General features: G+C 45.7%; 1 protein-coding gene across 5 annotated transcripts in view; it reads right to left on the bottom strand.

Annotated features, from left to right (window-relative positions):
• Positions 1-19,051, bottom strand: part of UCKL1 (uridine-cytidine kinase 1 like 1) — a 56,438-nt gene that overhangs the window by 23,572 nt on the left and 13,815 nt on the right. For 4 of the 5 annotated variants that reach the window (XM_077460399.1, XM_077460398.1, XM_077460396.1 and 1 more), the window contains exons 3-7: positions 16,081-16,187; positions 11,667-11,837; positions 10,397-10,468; positions 7,132-7,321; positions 6,955-7,016 (exon numbers count right to left, since the gene is read on the bottom strand). In XM_077460399.1, coding sequence (XP_077316525.1) covers positions 6,955-7,016; positions 7,132-7,321; positions 10,397-10,468; positions 11,667-11,837; positions 16,081-16,187 — 602 coding nt within the window. Of the gene's footprint in view, positions 1-4,725; positions 4,743-6,954; positions 7,017-7,131; positions 7,322-10,396; positions 10,469-11,666; positions 11,838-16,080; positions 16,188-19,051 lie in introns of all 5 variants that reach the window. The other variant, XM_077460397.1, reaches the window with a different exon arrangement.

Raw genomic sequence — 19,051 nt, 5'->3', positions numbered from 1 at the left:
GCCCTCATAGCTGGGGCCCGACGTCCTGATAGCTGTGGCCTGATGCCCTCATAGCATGCCCTCACTACCTTATAGCATTCCCTCATAGCTGAGGCCTGACACCATCATAGTGGGGCCTGATGCCCTCATAGCATGCCCTCATAGCTGGGGCTTGATGCCCACATATCATGTCCTCACGTCCTCATAGCTGGGGCCTGATGCCCTCATAGCATGCCCTCACACCCTCATAGCTGGGGCCTGATGCTCTCATAGCATGCCCTTACGCTCTCATAGCTGGGGCCTGACGCCCCATATTTAGTCAGTGATTTATTGGTTGAACTAGATGGACTGTCTTTTTTTCAACCAGACTAACCATGTAACTATATATTTTTATGTTTTCTGTGACGTTGATAAGGAGTCCTGCATCATCTTTTATGTGCCCAAAATATATACAATATTTGTTGGGAAACTCCCGAACACTGTGACTTTCGACACTTCCGGGAGTGTCAGATTCCTGTAACCCCCCCCCCACCCCATTCTAGTGTGGGCTCAGCACTCAGCAGCTCAACAAATACCACTGCTTATCAGTCTTTTTAAATTCCAACCCCAGCTAAAACATTATTTTTTTTGCTTTAGATAGAACGAGGAAGGGTTAAAGCCTCTGTCCAGTTTTTATTGGCTGTCTGGATGTTCATTAAGGACAGGAAGTTAAAGTGATTCTAAAGGTAAAATTATAGAAAAAACAAACAAACATGGTATACTTATCTGTTCTGTGTAATGGTTTTGCACAGAGCAGCTCCGATCCCCCTCTTCTTGGGTTCCCTGCCAGTGCTCCTGGCTCCTGCTCTTCTGTGGGTGCTCCCATAGGAAGCTGCTTCCCATGGGGGTACTCATGCAGGATCGCTCCCTCGCTTGGCTGCTCCCTTAGACACAGACAGCAAGACTTCTCCCCACCCTCTGCTTCCTCCTCATTGGCTGTGATTGACGGCAGTGGTAGCATATGGCTGACAATGCTGTGTCTCAGGCAAAGAGGGGAGAGAGATCCATGAGAGCTGCTGCTCTAGTGCACATCCCTGGATGGAGATCAGCTCAGGGAAGCACTTTGTGGGGGGGAGGCTGGATACAGATGTTTATTTACCTTCATGCACTCTATGCACGAAGGAAAAAAAACTGCAGCCTTTAGAACCACTTTAAAGTGGAGCTTTAGTCAGAATATTATGTCTGGGTAGAGGATTTCATTCTAGCCTCTTTTGCAGGTATAGCTATGTAAAACATTAAATGGGTTGTAACTGTAAGTGTTTTTTTCACCTTAATGCATCCTATGCATTAAGGTGAAAAAACACCTGTCAGTGACCGGCCCCCCGTTTTATTTACCTGAACCCTCAAACTTGTCCCACGTGGACGAGCCTTCTCTCTGCTAGGGAGTTCTCGGCTGTTGATTAGATAGATTGATAGCAGCGCAGCCATTGGCTCCCGATGCCGTCAATCAATTCCAATGACGCAGCCTCCGAATGCTGGACTCGGGAGCGAGCCCGCAATGTAACACCCCCCCCCCCCCCCGGGAGATCGCTTCTCCTAGGGGGTTATCTGATGTGGGGAGGAGCCGAGAGAGCCGATGAGGGACCCCAGAAGAGCAGGTTCCGGGCCACTGTGTGCAAAGCAAGCTGTAAAGTGGAGGTAAGTATGACATGTTTGTTATTTAAAAAAAAAAAAAAAATTTACCTTTAGTGTCACTTTAAGGGTTAGTTCACACTATAAAGACTTACTGAAGATCCATTCTGGATGCTTTTCTGCATGCGTGTTTTTAACATGTTTTCTGTGCGTTCCAGGGGTTTTTAACATGTTTTCTGTGCTTTCTGTCCAGATGATTTTTTTCTATTTTATTCCCCCCACTGTACTGGGGTCCGGTGCATTTTTTATGCGTTTTATCACATTCCAGTACAGTTCTACGCAGGAAAAATGCAGCATGTGCGACTTTTTTTTTTTTTTTACTGGAACCAAAATGCACTGGAACTGAAAGCACTGGCGTGAACTATGCCACTGAAAACCATGTAACCTACTTTCTATGCGTTCTGAATGCTGATAAATAAAAGCACTGGAACACATATGGTGTGAACTAGCACTAAAAAGAAGTGCATACACTGTAAAATCCAGTAATACCTTGTCTCACCCTGCTGTGCACATGCTCAGTTGCTCTCTATTCTTGGCACTGTGCTTAAAATCAGAGCCACTAGAGCTGCGATTCTCCTAACAGCTTTAGGACTAACTCTTGCTGAAGGGGTAAGAATACAAGAGGAATGACACACACTGTGCGGAGAGAACACACATTAGGAAGGGAGAAAAGTAAAGCAGGGAGAGGTGACAGGACAAACGCTACTGCCAGGGAGACACAAAAAGAGTTCAACTTACAGCGATAGTGACTTATCTCCCCTATATACTCTCTCCTTTCTGCTTCAAATATATGAACTTCAGCACTGTAAAGCTCATGTCAGCCTTCCCCTCTGGTTGAGCCAAGATATACAAACAAGGCTGGAAATTCACACATTTCAATTGCAGAAAGCGAAATATAGTTTTTAAGACCAAGGAGAGTGGGAAAGTTTCCTATAAAGAAGTTGACTGTGCTAGGCTTCAACAAAATGGCGGCCTCCAGCAAGACGAAACAGGAGCAATGCTAGTGGCAACTTACAGCACACACTCATTTGGGTAACATATTTATTAATGTGGAATGTATGTTCGTTGGTTAAAGAACATTAATTGTTATCAAACTGTTATGGGTAAAGGTTTAAGTGAAAATCTTGTCACATAGACCAGAGATCTCCAAACTACGGCTCTCCAGCTGTTGTTGAACTACACTACCCATGAGGCATTGTAAAACTCCGATGTTCACAGACATGAATAGGCATAATGGGAGTTGTAGTTCCTGAACAACTGGAGGGCCGTAGTTTGGAGATCTCTGACACAGGCAAATCAGAGTTGTAGTGCAAGTGGGGAGAGGTTAGCACTTTTGACAATGTTTTTTTATTGCTGTCCATGCTGCTCTAGGGACAATCCCCACCATCCTGGTGGCACCCAAACAGGAAGTTAATAAATATCTCCCAACTGGAGTCACAGCCTAATTTAAACTCCTGACAGAAAATTAAAGCTACAGGCTGGTCACACAAAATTGTTAAAAATATATTCCTTGATGGCCACAAAGGATATAAATCTGCTTTGTAAGTACCAAATGCCTTTGTATGCCTTGTAAGAGTGGCAGTGACATCGTCAATTTCCTGTACATAGCCTATGCATCCATCAGAGCTGTGGGAGGGGCCCTGCAGGCCTCGCCCACTACAGGCTGTCTTCAAAAACTCCAGGAGGAGGCGGAGACAAGACCAGTCACCCTGCACAAGGAGAGAGATCAGAGCTGTGGGAGGGGCCCTGCAGGCCTCGCCCACTACAGGCTATCTGCATAAAATGACATGAGGGGGCGGAAGACAAGACCAGTCACCCTCCACAAGGAGAGAAAGCAGAGCTGTGGGAGGGGCCCAGCAGGCCTCGCCCACTACAGGCTATCTGCATAAAACGACAGGAGGGGGCGGAGACAAGACCAGTCACCCTGCACAAGGAGAGAGAGCAGAGCTGTGGGAGGAGACCAACAGGTCCCACCCACTACACTCTCTCTGCAGAAAGCTACAGGAGGGGGCAGAGACAAGACCAGTCACCCTGCACAAGGAGAGAGAGCAGAGCTGTGGGAGGGGACCAACAGGTCCCACCCACTACATTCTGCCTGCAGAAAGCTACAGGAGGGGGCGGAGACAAGACCAGTCCCCCTGCACAAAAAGAGAAGGCAGAGCTGTGGGAGGGGACCAACAGGTCCCACCCACTACACTCTCTCTGCAGAAAACTACAGGAGGGGGCGGAGACAAGACCAGTCACCCTGCACAAGGAGAGAAGGCAGAGCTGTGGGAGGGGACCAACAGGTCCCACCCACTACACTCTCTCTGCAGAAAACTACAGGAGGGGGCGGAGACAAGACCAGTTACCCTGCACAAGGAGAGAGAGCAGAGCTGTGAGAGGTGCCCAACAAGTCACGCCTACTACACTCTGCCTGCAGAAAGCTACAAGAGGGGGCGGAGATGAGACCAGTCACCCTACACAAGGAGAGAGAGCAGCAGTGACTGGTCTGTATTACAGGAAACTCCCACATAGAGGCAAAGGGCAGAAGTTACTGCACAGATCTGAAAGGAATACACAAAGCACACCAAGATTCAAGGGAGAATACACATACCTCTCGTATTTAGACAATATTTATTAGGCCCAGAGTTCAGCTTTAAATCTCCCCAACTCTATGCAGAACTAAAGAAATAACATTTGTCTGGAGTTAGTATTTCAGACAGGACCTCAATTTGAACAGTGAATGTGGAAGGTGATTTTTTTTTTGTGATTTCTGAATTAATCAATCGCTAATTAGCATGTGATGGTAAGCGCTAATTACAGTCGGATTATGTCTCATTGTACCGGTCTGTCACTCCTCAGGCAGGCAGTCTCTATAATGATTATACAGATCATTAGTCCTGCCATGCTGAAGCAAAGAAGGAGATAATAAATGACATGTTTGCAGTTTCTGTTAGTTTTCGGATGGTGTGAAAAGTGCAGAGAACTAAATTTATACAGTACTATAGATTCTGAGAATGACAGCAATCTTTCCACAGGAAGAGGTGACCAGCCACAGCCGCATAGACTCTACAGAGACATGTTTCCCCTTACCTGACACTGATCTCCCTCTGCAGCAGTGGGACAGACACACAGACATGATGAGACCGAGGACAGACACACAGCTCACCTACAAAAAGGCCCAAAATACACACACAGCACTTTGCTCTATACAGACTGTGAGATCCCCCAATAATAAAGAGAACCTGTCAAGTTTTTCATTGCTATCTAATAAAGTGATTTTTGCCCCGGTGACACAAATGAGGGGAAATCACAGACAGCAGTAAAAATCTGATGAGGTTCTGCTATACAAAATTAAAAAACAAACATTACTGTTCCCAGACATTCCTCTCTAGATTGTGAGATTGTTGAATGATCTCACTGTGCATATCGGGCTCCTTCTTTGTACATCATTTAGAGCTGAATTCACTACGGAGGCACCTAAATTAACCTGAGTAAGAGGCTCCCTCAGGTTCAGTCACCATCATCTCAGGCACCTCTGATCATCTTTGGCAGACTAACCTACAAGCAAGAAAACCAACCCTTAAAGCAGAACTCCAGAAATGTTAAAGGAGAGGTGTGGGATATCAAAACAAATATACATACTCACCTTTATGGCTGCAGCATTGGTTCAATGCTGCAGATGTCCCCTGCCAGCTCTAATACAGAAAACTGAGTGATCACATGACTGCTGTTCTCCGTCTTCACTGAGCAGAAAGAAGCAACTCTGCTTTGCCCCACCAGCACTTACTGGAGCACCAGGCTGTGGAGGGAGCGGAGGGTCAGCTGGCTCAGGCTCCCAGCAAGGCACTAAGAGGCTAAGCCAGCTGCTGGTCATCTGGATGAATACCAATCTTAAAGTGCCCGGAGCGGCTCTGTGATGTCAGCCAACAGCAGGCTTTAGCCTGCTGTCAGTTGAATCTGGGTCACAGGAGTACACCCAGAAAGGAGTGCACTCCTATGACCCAGAAGAGAAGTATGGCCAAACAAAATGTTTGGCCATACTTCTCTTTTAAATCCACAAGCCACTCCCTCCCCTTTTTAATTCCTGTACTTACCTTTTTTCTTAAAGTCTTCTTGCCAGTTTAGTGACATCACCGCAGCCTCTTCTCCTTACAGAAGTGCCATTCTTCCAGGACTGAGTGATGATCATGTAATGACTTTTGCTGCTCAGTCCTAAAGTACTGTGAGCCTAGTCTGCATGATAGAGAGTGACAAGGTGTCCCGGGAGCCGCACATCAAGTCAAGACCTGCTGTATGATAGTGAATGGCTGTACCAGCCTGCATGCCCGCCAGGCCATGCCTTCAATGCATTACATTCCCCCCACTGGAGCTTACTCATAGGGATGCCATCCCAATGAGTAAGCTCTGGTGGGTGGAGTGAAACGCGTGGTAAGTGTGGACTGGCGGGGGTACAAGCTGAGACTGCCGTTCACTATCATACAGTGGGTCTTGACTTGATGTGTAGTTCCGGGACACCTAGTCACTCTCTATCATTGCCTGGAGTATAGACAAGCTCCCTTCCCAGCCAGTACTCACAGTGGTGGGCACAGGACTTAATTCCTATACAGCAGGGGTAGGCAACCTCGGCACTCCACCTGAGGTGAAACTACAAATGCCATCATGCCTCTAGGAGTCATGCCTGTGATTATCAGGGTCTTGCAATGTCTCATGGGACTTGTAGTTTCACCACAGCTGGAGGGCCGAGGTTGCCTACCCCTGCCATACAGCCTGAGCGGCTCACACATATATCCTTGGTTCGCACCCAGTCTGCATGATGCTGTGCCCCATAGGGGGTATGCAATCATAAGACTGAGCTCACAGGAAATAGACAGAATGATAGTGTTGTTTTGCCCAGTAGAGGAGCTCCATGACTGGACTGGCACAGGGTCAGCACAACTTTTATGGATATTTAATTCAGCGCACCACTATTCTTTTTATACACACCTTAGCCCTATACTTTTTTTTAATACAGCAGGAAGGGGGGTTAGAATTTAAAAAAAAATCCTGGAGTGCTGCTTGAAAGGATTAGTCTACTAAAAACTGTTATTTCACTTCCTCACAGAGTCCAGAAATCTGAATTCCTCCTGCTGAATTCTCCCCAATGCAAAATAAAAGACCTAATCATGAGAGTCAACTGCATCATGGCTATAGCAGGTGGGCGGAGCCTGGAACATAGCCAATGAGTCATTAGCATTCCAGCATCAAAAACTAAAGTATGAATTTTGGGCGGGCCGACCCCTTAAGCCTTATAAACATTATGGTGACATAACTTTCACTCACCTTTTCCAGCTGGCTGTGAACGTGCTGTACAATCAGATCAATGGCCACCGTGTTTCCGCTCCCTGGAAGACATAATGTGATTTATTTCTGAATACTAGATAAATAACAGATATTTAGAGAGTCTGACAGCCTCACAGAACCATACGGATGTTGGCTGTTTCTGCTACGCTCACTTACCTCTGGGTACTACAATATCTACTAGACGCATGGTTGGCTGGATGTGTTGATCAAATGCTGGTTTCACAAAAGTATGGTACTGTTTAAGGACACCTTCAATTTCTCGCCCTCTCTCTGAGATGTCCCTCCTCAGCCTCCGTACCAGGCGGATATCAGAGTCCGTTTCCACAAAAATCTTCATGTCTAGCAACTGCAATTTACAGACAAATTACAAAACTAAAATCAGTTTTTTTATTACATACCTTATTTTAATCCCACTGACATCATCTCTAAATCTCTGTGCTTTAGGCAATGCAGGTGATGTACTGATATCATAAACTGGGCACACGAAAAAGTCGTGTCTGGCGGCCATGTTGTTCCGGAATAATAGGTTGGTCATGATGGTTTTGTAGAACACATTGCAGCAGCAAATACCTAAGAATTTCAAAGGTTCTGTTATCTCCACTGAGGCCAGAGATCAGGCAGGGTCTATTAGCCATTAACTCCTACAGCTTATCACTTTTCTGAAGGGATTGGAAGTGACCTATTGTAAAACTATAACAAAATCCTTCAATTCTGTCAAGGAATACATAGCCCATGCCATAAAATGTCTACCCAGAACTAATGGGTATCGTAAAAAAAAGCAGTTCGTTTTGAGGCCACCTTTCGGAGACCCTTGCCCAATTCCCAATTTAACAAAATCCACATACAATTTAATAAAATCAGACAGAAACCTCACACGTTAAAGTACGCTCAATAAAAACTTTATGGGGGGAAAAAAAATATTAAGTATATATTTGAATAGGGAATATCATACCAAATCTTATGCCGCGTACACACGGTCGAACTGTTTGACGTACTTAGTCCATCATACAATCTGACGGACAGTCCGTCATACTTTCGAATGAACGGACTTGACCACACACGAATACCCAAACAGTCCGTCGAAAGCTTGCGCGATGACGTGTACAGCACGTACGACGGGACTAGAAATAGGAAGTCCAAGACACAGCAAAGCACCCTTCCGCCGTGTAAATCCTTTCTGGGCATGCGCCATTCTTAGTCCGTCGAACTAGCATACTGACTACCGTATTGTCCGCTGAAACCAAAGTACGACGGACAGATTTTTGGAAAATCCGAAATTCTTAGTACTCCGGACTGCACGCTGAAAAAGTCAGCTGAAGCCCACACACGAGTGGATTGTCCGCTGAAATGTGTTTCGACGGACTAAGTACGTCAAACAGTTCGACCGTGTGTACGCGGCATAAGTCATACGTGACTAAGTTATAGTATACAGAAGTGGGCATAGCAGTCTCCTACCTCCTGGGTAAAAAACAGAAGAAACTTCTAAGTACAGTATTAAGGAGTATTTAATCATAAAAACACTAACAATGTAGTAGATCAAATGAGCATCTCAGTCAGCATAAGAGGAGCGAAGCCTGATAAAAGAACGAATTGCTCATGCTCCGAAACGCGTTACCGCCCCCTGAACGTCAACCCCAGCTTATACGTTCCAGCATGGGTCAGGAAGTCCATTGGCTATCTTAGTTTCCTTGCTTCTCCCTCTCCCGTCACAGCTTCGGGCCAGCTCTCCCTTCCCCTAGAGACATAGGAGGATACCTATTATGCTGACTGAGATGCTCATTTGATCTACTACATTGTAAGTGTTTTTAATCGCTTTTTATGAATAAATACTTCTTAATACGGCACTTAGAGGCGCAATCTGTTTTTTACTTTAGTTTCCTCCAAAGTTGCTTCCTCTACCTGAAGTGCTTCACCAGCATTTCCTCCTCTCCTTAACCTTGATGATGTTGATGTGACAATAATCCAGTAGAGTTCAATGGAGGACATTTCCTGACGGAAGCGCCCTATTCCTTTTCCTACCTCTTGGGTGACAGGCTTATCCGAGATACCCTGTGTTTAGTATCACTGGACACGAAATGCTGAACAATAATCTACCAGTTTCTAGAATGCAACCTGTACATATTGGAAGGTATTAATATTAGTATAAAACTGTGTGCAAGGGAAGGCCATGATACAGTCATAAACCCGGTGACATTCCATGGACACGTCCCAGGAGCTTGATTGGTCAGACGAATAGAATTATGGCGCAGAATGAACGGACCTTAGCAGTATGCGTTACATTGTATGGAAAGTCCGTGGGCTGGATGCGGATTAATTAAAAACAAGGGACAAGGGAAAGGTCAGCATTGCAGGGCGAGGCTTCTTATGGGGAGCTAAAGCGATCTCCAGGAAACATGCAAAATAGAAAATACAGAGGCGCCTCAAAGTGGAGACTGCAATACAGATTTAGTCAGTTAAAAAGGTGTAGTTTCACTCACATTTAAAATGATAAAATGTGGTTGTTGAGGAGGACACACAGGTAGATCATGGCTTATGGGAAGGGCTGGCAGCATGCTGTACATAGATTCCCTTCTCAAAGCCCTCAGTCCTGATGGAAGCAGTGGGCTGGCTCTTTGGAAGCATTGTGCAAATAACAAAATGCCCTGATGGGTGGAGGTCAGTCTGGAAGAGTGGGTGTTCCTAGGCAAATAGACTGCCATAGCGAGCACTCACGTGTGATACTGAACCTCCATGAATGAAAGAACTGAAATCCAATGAATGAAAGGGGCAGGGCCAGGGACAGTCAGACTGGGGAGGAAAGAGCTAGATGTTGGATGTCCTCCAGTCAGACGGGCTCTATCTAACTTGATGCAGCTTCTAATGTACACTGTGAGAAGCTCACAGTGTGCAGTGAAATCTGGGTAAGCCATTTCAGCACAGGACATGAGCCTGTACCACTGTGGCAACTAAAAGGAAGGCCGGAATGTTTAAGTTTTAAAGGAGAACGTCAGTAAAAAAAGTTTGTAGTTTTGAATAGTGTGGGGAAGAGTTACAAAGATTGTTGGGTTGTTATTGCTTTTCCCTAGTTGGTAGATTCTCCTCACTTCCTGTAGGATCACAAAGAGGAAAATCCCCCACATTATAAATATGACAAGTGTTTCTAAACCTTCCCCGCTCTTTCTAAAACTCAAAAAAAAAAAAAAGGATCATTCGGCTTCAGCTTAACTTTAAGAAATCCCATCAAGAACTACTTTTAAAAAGCTACTTGATTAAGCCATTTTGCCAGTTTGTTTTGACCAACCTCATTTTCATATTTTATGTTGCACCTTGGTATTGAATGAAAATGTTGCTGTTTTTTTTTCTAAACTCTTTTGTATCTGTTTTCCGTTTCCTGCAAATCTAAACCGTAATAGAAATATTTTAACAAAGACCACTTCCTTACCTTTAGAAGTTCTGCATTAGCAAACGCCATGATCCCTTCAAATATTATCACGTTTGCTCCATAAAGCGTTTTCTAAGACAAAAGAAAGAGGAAATGTCAGTTGTGATCAGGCGATAGGACAGCTTGATCCCAAACTGATACATGTATAAAGCAGTGTATGATATTTATCTTTATTTCACTACTGATGTCAGTCCTGTCAGTTAATATAGAACTGCTATCTTCAACCAGGGTTCCATGGAGCCCCAGGGTTCCTCCAGAGGTTGCTAGTCACACAGTTTTACCATTTTCAGATGAATAGGGCGATCAACTCATGTCTATGGCGGCGACAAATTCCTATCTAATATAGGAAGGAAAGATCGCTAGTTTTGGCCAAGCACTACTGTCCCCCAGATATGCAGCTGTAGGGGTTGTTTGCCGATACCTCCATCCTCATACTCTCTACAGCAGCCATTCTCAACCAGGGTTACATAGTAGGTGAGATTGAAAAAAGACACAAGTCCAACCTATGTGTGTGATTATATATCAGTATTACATTGTATATCCCTGTATGTTGCGGTCATTCAGGTGCTTATCTAATAGTTTTTTTAAACTATCGATGCCCCCCGCTGAAACCACCGCCTGTGGAAGGGAATTCCACATCCTTGCCGCTCTTTCAGTAAAGAACCCTCTACGTAGTTTAAGGTTAAACCTCTTTTCTTCTAATTTTAACAAGTGGCCACGAGTCTTGTTAAACTCCCTTCCACAAACAAGTTTTATCCCTATTGTGGGGTCACCAGTACGGTATTTGTACATTAAAATCATATCCCCTCTCAAGCGTCTCTTCTCCAGAGAGAATAAGTTCAGTGCTCGCAACCTTTCCTCATAACTAATATCCTCCAGACTCTTTATTAGCTTTGTTGCCTTTCTCTGTACTCGCTCCATTTCAAGTACATCCTTCCTGAGGACTGGTGCCCAGAATTGGACAGAGCTCTCCAGGTGCGGCCGGACCAGAGTCTTGTAGAGCGGGAGAATTATCATTTTATCTCTGGAATTGATCCCCTTTTTAATGCCAATATTCTGTTTGCTTTGTTAGTAGCAGCTTGGCATTGATCACCTGGGGTAATACTGAAGCACCATACTAGATATACTTTTGGCCAACCTCTAAGACCGTCAGTCCTCTGGGTGTCTGACCCGTTCCTTCCTCTATAGGTACTAACATGTGTGCACATTGGAATAATCATTCAGCAAAATGAACAAGGAAGTGATCTCCAATGTAACCGGCTGATCTTACCCAGTCTTTGGTTCGGCTGTGAGTGGTGAAGTCATAGGTGGGAATTTTTACACTCTTCCCCTGTTTCAGCTTCTTCAGCGTACTAACGACCAATTCAAAGTCAAAAGAGTCCGGGTGGTCAAAGTTGTACTCGTTGCGGGCGGCCAGGATCTGCTGCTCCTCTGTCAGCACCTGAAAAAAGAATTCACGCAGTATTAGCACAGTTGGGTTTAGGCCACTGGCGTCTCCAGCTTTCATATTTGGGGTAAAAGTAGTATATATATATATATATATATATAAACAATTTCAAGAATAGAATGCACTCCAGAGGTCTTGTTAGAAAGAGAGGTGTTAGCTGAACATTGAACATCAACACTGATCAGCTGCAGGCGGCCACTTAGATTCAAAGAGTGTAATTGTCCTTTTGAATGTTGGGTTCATCAATGCCGCCTATCAGTGCCACCTATCATTGCTCATCAATGCCGCCTACCAGTGAAGCTTATCAGTGCCCATCAATGCTACCTATCAGTGCTCAATGCCCATCAGTGCCGCCTATCAATGCTCATCAATGCAGCCTATCAGTGCAGCATATCAGTGCCCATCAGTGCCACCTATCAGTGCTCATCAATGCCACCTATCAGTGCAGCCTATCAGTGGCCATCAATGCTGCTTATCAGTGATCAATGCCCATCAGTGCCGCCTATCAGTGCTCGCCAGTGCAGCCCTGTCATTGCAGCATATCAGTGCTCATCAATCCCACCTATCAGTGTCCATTAGTGCCTTCTATCAGTGCCCATTAACGCCTCCTATCAGTACAGCAGTAGCTCCAGACCAAATTTTTTTCAGGGTGCTGTGCAGGTGCAAGTACAAGTGGTGAGGGCTGATCCGGCGCGCATAGCGCAACGCAAATTTGCATGTGTGGGCATGGCCAAAATGTGGCTATGGCCAAAATGGGTGTGGTCAAAATTTGCCTCTTTGTATAGGCGGAATAAGGCCTAGAGGTACACTGAAGAGATTGTGGAAGTAAAGTAAGCTCCATTAGACCCAGCATATGTCATGACCAGCAATGATAACCCTCAGCAAGGTGCCAGACCCAACAATAACCTCGTTGGTGGGGTAGTTAAGTATAGTAATTTAAAGCAGTAGTAATACATGTGTCGGCGACATCACTGCCTGCATGCAGTGTGAATATCTCCTAAACAATGGAGGTTTATGAGATATTCAATGTACCTACAGGTAAGTCTTATAGGCTTACCTGTAGGTACAAGTGCCAAAAAAGGGTTTACTTCCACTTTAAGGGCTGCAAAGAAGCCAGAGAACATCTAAAGACTCAGTCACACTTTGTCCCATGCCAACGCCACAGAAGCTCTTCCAGACCACTTCCTCTTTGTACCACAAACAACTGCTCTTCTCATATCAATCTGACAGACCTGAGTCCCAGCAGGCTACTACAGACTAGATGTCAAGAGATGCAAGTTTGCTCTGCAGACCACATAGCCTCTCACTATGGTGCATGGGTGTTGCTAGGATTGTGAAAGACCTAGGGCACACTACAAAAAAATTTCTTAAAAATAAAAGCGCTGAGCATGCCACCATTCATAGTGGGCATGCAGAGATAACACCTGACAGTGGGAGTGGCCTAAGAGAAATAGGTTAAATAGAATCTGATAAATGTGCATAGAAACTAAAGTGCTTAGTGGTAATTCCCCAAAAGATTTTTTTAAATCATAATAACATAAGAAAACAGCGCACTGCATTAAGTGTGAATGAACAAACACTTAGGCCCCTTTTACACTGGGGCGAGAGGGGCGTCGGCGGTAAAACTGCGCTAATTTTAGTGGGGTTTTACCATCGTTTTTGCGGCAGTATACGACCGATAGCGGGGCGGTTTTACCCCCTGCTAGTGGCCAAGAAAGGGTTAAATCCACCGCAAAGCGCTGCCGCAGCAGTGCTTTGCCAGCAGTATAGCCGCACTGCCCCATTGATTTCAATGGGCATTAGCGGTGAAGGAGAGGTGTATACACCGCTCCCAAGATGTTGCTAGCAGGACTTTTTTTACCATCCTGCCAGCGCACCGCTCCAGTGTGAAAGCCCTCGGGCGCTTTCACACTGGAGACACAGCAGCTGGTCTTAGCGCTGTAGTGCCTGCCAAGCGCCCCAGTGTGAAAGAGGTCTTAGCCCATGTACACACGGTCGGAGATTTCAACAACCAAATCCGTCGGATCTTGTCTGTTGGATTTTGCCCGTCTGATCTTGTCCGAAACTGTTGCATACACACAGTCGGACTAAGTTGTCGAAAAATCAGATCATTCAGAACGTGATGACGTAATTTAGTTACGATGGGACTACATTCAGGCTAGTAGCCAATAGCTTTGATGTAGGAATTTGATCTGAGCATGCGTGGCACTTGGTCCGATCAAAATTCCCTACACATGATCGGAGTATGTCCGACCGAACCAGTTGGTCGGAAAATATTTGGAAAATTGGGTCCGATTGTTTTTCCGACGGAATCAGTCCGATGCGTACCACACACAGTCGGATTATCCGACGACACGGTCCGATAGGACACATTCCGACGGATTCTCCAACCGTGTGTACAAGGGCTTAGAGAAATACCTAAATATGAAATAGATGTGCTAAGTCGTGCCGATTTCATGCTGTGCAAAATGAATTAAAGTGCTGCGTGCATACAAATTGATACATACATAACTAGAATAAGTGAATAAAGTTCAAAACATTAGATTCAATTTATTTATGCATTGCAAACAAAAGCAGATCTCCTGACAGCTATTAGTCGCCATTTCATTGTTCCCCCACCAAAAATAAAGTGACGTGCAATAAAACAAAAGTTCATTGGGATATTTGAGATCTTTACACCCACTTTGGTGCGCCGCCACCACCACTACCACAACTGTGAGCATACAGGGCTCTACCAGAGGTTGCAGCCACAATAGATAGGCCCAAACACACTTAAAGAGGAAGTAAACCCTGATGAGTTTACTTGCTCTTTGATTCCCTGCAAAGTTAAAGCATAATGGGCTACTATGCATGGCATAGTAGTCCATTATGTGTCACTTACCTGACACAGGAGCCAGCGAAGTCACCGCTGTCCCCTGTAGTCTGGAGCATCCATCTTCTCGGTGGGTCACGCTGCTCTGCCGCTGTCATTCGGCAAAGCCGCAATGACGTCACTCCCGCGCATGCGCACGGGAGCGCCACTCGTGGCATATCGCCGTTGACAGCGGCGCACTCAGTGCATGCGCCGTAGACAGCGGTGCCTGTCTTTTGGCAAATATCTCCTAAACCGTGATATTTCTTGGACCTACAAGTAAGCCTTAATCTAGGCTTACCTGTAGGTCAAAGTGGTTTGTAAGGGTTTAAGGGTTTAAGTGGTTAAGCACATTAATTCATTAGAGCACATGTTTGGCATTTATATATGCCTCTTCACTTTTTTTTGGATTGCGCATCTTTATTATTTGTACTGTCTACCCTCAAGTTGTAAAGCGATGTGTAAACTGTTGGCGCCATATAAATCCTGTATAATAATAATAATTTGGGTACAGTGTTGCATGACTGAGTAATTGTCATTCAAAATGTGGCAGTGTCCGGTATTGAGGTGGTTACAGTTTCAGGCTTGTATGAGGAGTGCCTGCTCTGTAAGCTGACTGGCCAAAGGGGGGAGTTATTCAGGTGGGTTTACTTGGGAAAGCCTTCAGGGTGGGCATTACCAGGGTGCTAATGTTCACCTTCTGTCCAAAGAGCAGGAAGGAGGCAAGGGCATTGGCATAGCATTTGTAGAACTGATACAACTCCATAGCACAGCAGAGAAGTGCATTGTTTTAAATTCTGGCAGGTTAAACATCTCACTTTTAACAGTTTGATGTTTGACCACAGTTACCTGTTAAGTGAGAACCTGTGCCCAGATCATGCATACCAAAGTATTTACATATTCTGAACAAGCAGTACAAACACTTGAAAACAAACCCTCATTTAACTCAGTATCTACAGTGCATCCGGAAAGTATTCACATCGCTTCACTTTTTCTACATTTTGTTATGTATCTTACAGCCTTATTCCAGAACAGATATATATGTATATTACTTCTAGAGGCCTCTACGATTATGCCCTGAAAAGTGAGAAACACATCTGAGGAGTTCTTTACAGGTGCAGAACAGAAGCTAAAGCCCTCTTTCACCCATTTCATTCACATTCATGCAACAGGGAGTCGCTGTCTGTGTGCAGATGGTTGCCATTTTGTTGAAGTCTACTTGACAAACCAATCCGGTCCATCCTGCAGCAGTCTATCCACACGCTGATCTGACTGATACAGGTTTGGGGGCACTTGAGCCGTACCATTTTCAGTGTTTTAGTAAAGTTTTGGAATGTGTCCATAGTCACAGTACACTTTATAGTCAAAAAGAGCTTTAAATATTACCTTGTAGAAGGAGTCCATAGAGAGGAGGACCACCCAGGGCACATCCAGGGCTTCTATAATCATTCTGGCCACTGTGGTTTTACCAGAGGCACTGCCGCCTCCCAGACCTGAGATAAGGAGAAGAGAAACTGGGTGAGGAGCTGGGTGCACCGACATTTACCCAACCCCCTTTTCCTTCCCAGTGATAAAGTATAAGTTCACCTTTTGACAAAAAATAATTAACATATTAAAAAAGCATTTTTTTGCAGTTAAAGATATATGCACTTATTTTTGTTGTAGGAGCCTGTAAAGCATTGCACCAGTGATCAGCAGATCACCGATACCATGCAGGACTCCTGCACACCTGTAAATGTATCTGTACATACCTCATACAGGCAGTCAGATACATTCTGATAGGAAGAATAAATGAACTACCACAGTGCTCCCAGCGCCATGGTAGTTCATGGAGAACTACAAGCTAACAGCCGCTAAGGCTGTTGGGTCTTGTAGTTTTCCATTCATAGAACACTGTGGATGAGTGATGTGGCTGGGCGTTTTTCTTAAACTTTGACAAATAAGGGGGGGGGGGGGGGGTGGTTCCTTTATAGCATATAGGGATGGAAGCATGCGGTTTTGTTTAGCAATTAGCTGACACAGAGACAAATGTGTCAAGCTTCGTTCCCTTCCTCTGGTCCCTGCAATACTGCGGGATAAGATTCAGGATAGGTTTCTAGAGGATTTTTTGACACAATACCCCAGTGCCAGAATTATTTTCTTTCCCTACAATACTGTAGGAAATTGGGAAATATGCCTTGTCTAGATACTGTTTATGCAATTTTTTGATCTACTGTCACAGTCCCATTGTGGTCCATGGGTCTGGTGTATGTGAGGGGTGTGGACTCTGTGGGTCCGGTGGTGCTAGTTGGGGCTCTGTCTGGCTCAGGGAGCTGCGATGCACATCGGGGGTCCTCCCCCGCTCCTCATTATGGAGGGGGGGCAGGCGGTCACCCTGCAGTGCATCGACGCCACGCATCCGGCGCAACACGACTGTTGTCGGCGTCATCATATGGCGCCGTGAATCCATCGGGCGTTTGACACGAGGGAGAGTAGTTTGGCGCCACTCGGCGGCCATCGTTTGTCTGAGGGGTGACGCCTCCTCCTCCCACATATTCGCCAGCGTGACCTTGGCGCCCACATGCGGCACAAACATTTTTTCTTAGTACTGCTACCAACACACACACACAAAGGGGCTGTAGACTGGGACTACCATGCATAAAGTGGGGTGTACTCTCTATTCAACACATCTAGGTAACATACTCAGCAAATATTCATTTCACTTTTTCTCCTGCCATATCTTTGTGGTTCACAGCTTTCTTACTTTCAACGATATTCAATGTTTACTATGTTGGAACATCCTAAGGGCCGGTTCACACAGCGAGGCGAGGCGAGGCGACACGGCTCGCCTCGCCTCGCTCCCGCAAGTCGCCCCCATTCAGTACTATGGAACCGTTCTGAGAGGAGCGACTCGAGTCGCTCCGACTCAGAAAAAAGGTTCCTGTACTAGTTCGGGGCGACTTCGGGGGCGACTTGCATTGACTTCTATACAGAAGTCCTCTGCAAGTCGCCGCTGAGCTCCCCGCAGGTCGCGGCGAGGTAAGTCGGAGACGCCTCGCCGCGCCTCGCTGTGTGAACCGGCCCTTATTGTTAGTAACACAACTTCACTATCACACATTTGAGTCTTCTTATCTCTAAACGATAGGGTTCACTATGTTGGAGCATTTCCATTGCTTCCAACACGGTTTCAATGTCACACATTTCTATTTCTTTCTTTTCTGCTTTTTTTCTTTTCTTTTTCCTTGTTTTTTTTTTTTTCTAATTTTTTATTTAATATAAGAAGACCAGTATACAGGGAGCAGAACAAAAAACAGCATAGATGACAGTACAGTTGTAGGAAAAACAAACGGCAGCATATCTATACCAATGCAGACAGAACGCTCAGCACTAAAACTATACCATTAGGTGGGTCTAAAGTGCAAGGCTATTTAGACACATATGATTCCCACGGCCGACACCACACCCGCCTATCTAGGTGCGGGGAGCAGCAACGTGTCTGTTCCTGTAAATGTGGTCTTCCCCTTTTTCTTTTTTAATCTTAAATCTCAAATCCACCCTTCAGGGTTTCCCCTAAAGTTACTAAAGGGCCGGAAAAGGTCCGCAGGGGGGGGGGGGGGGGTGGGGTGGTGGAAGAGGGTGGAGAGGGGCAGTTCAGGGAGAAAAAAGGGGGGGGGGGGAATAAAACATAGTAAGGGGGGAGGGTGGGGAGGGAGGGTACAGTGTCAGTATCCTGCAAAGGTCTTCAGTCAACGCTCCTGAGAGCCCGGCCCTCAGAAGAAAACCTGAAGGCATTCCATGCCTGCCACGTTTTAGAGTACGCTTCCTGTCGGTGCTGGCTGGTGAGGATCAAGTCCTCCAGTCGGCTGATGTCGTCCACTTTGTGTAGCCATTGGGCAATAGTTGGCGGGTTCGGGGATTTCCAGTTGAGAGGTATGCACGTCTTAGCTGCATCCAGAAGGTGCCGTATCACAGACCTGCCATATTTCCGGGAAGGAATATCCGTCACATGTAGAAGAAAATAGGCTGGCGAAAACGGCACCACTCTGTCAGTGAATGTCTGGGTAATACGCCACACCTCCCTCCAGAAATTGTACAAACGGGGACAGGACCAGAATATGTGTAGGAGGGTACCCTCGTCCGAGTGGCACCTCCAGCATCTGTCCGAGGTCGTCGGGAAGAGCTTATGTAGAAGAGCGGGGGTTTTATACCAGTGTGAAAGAATTTTAAAATTTGTTTCCTGTTGCCTGGTGCATAGTGAGGACTTGTGGGTGAAATTAAGTAGATGACGCTTCTGATTGTCCGTGAAGGCCACCGCTAGGTCCCCCTCCCACTTAGCAAGATACGGGGGTTGGAAATCTTTTGGGGGTTCGATCAACAT

The sequence above is a fragment of the Lithobates pipiens genome, unplaced genomic scaffold (assembly GCF_037356315.1).
Source record: "Lithobates pipiens isolate NorthernLeopardFrog02 unplaced genomic scaffold, aLitPip1_a1.2 Scaffold_28, whole genome shotgun sequence".
NCBI classification, from domain to species: Eukaryota; Metazoa; Chordata; class Amphibia; order Anura; family Ranidae; genus Lithobates; species Lithobates pipiens.
This window is presented reverse-complemented; position numbering and strand designations above follow the sequence as displayed.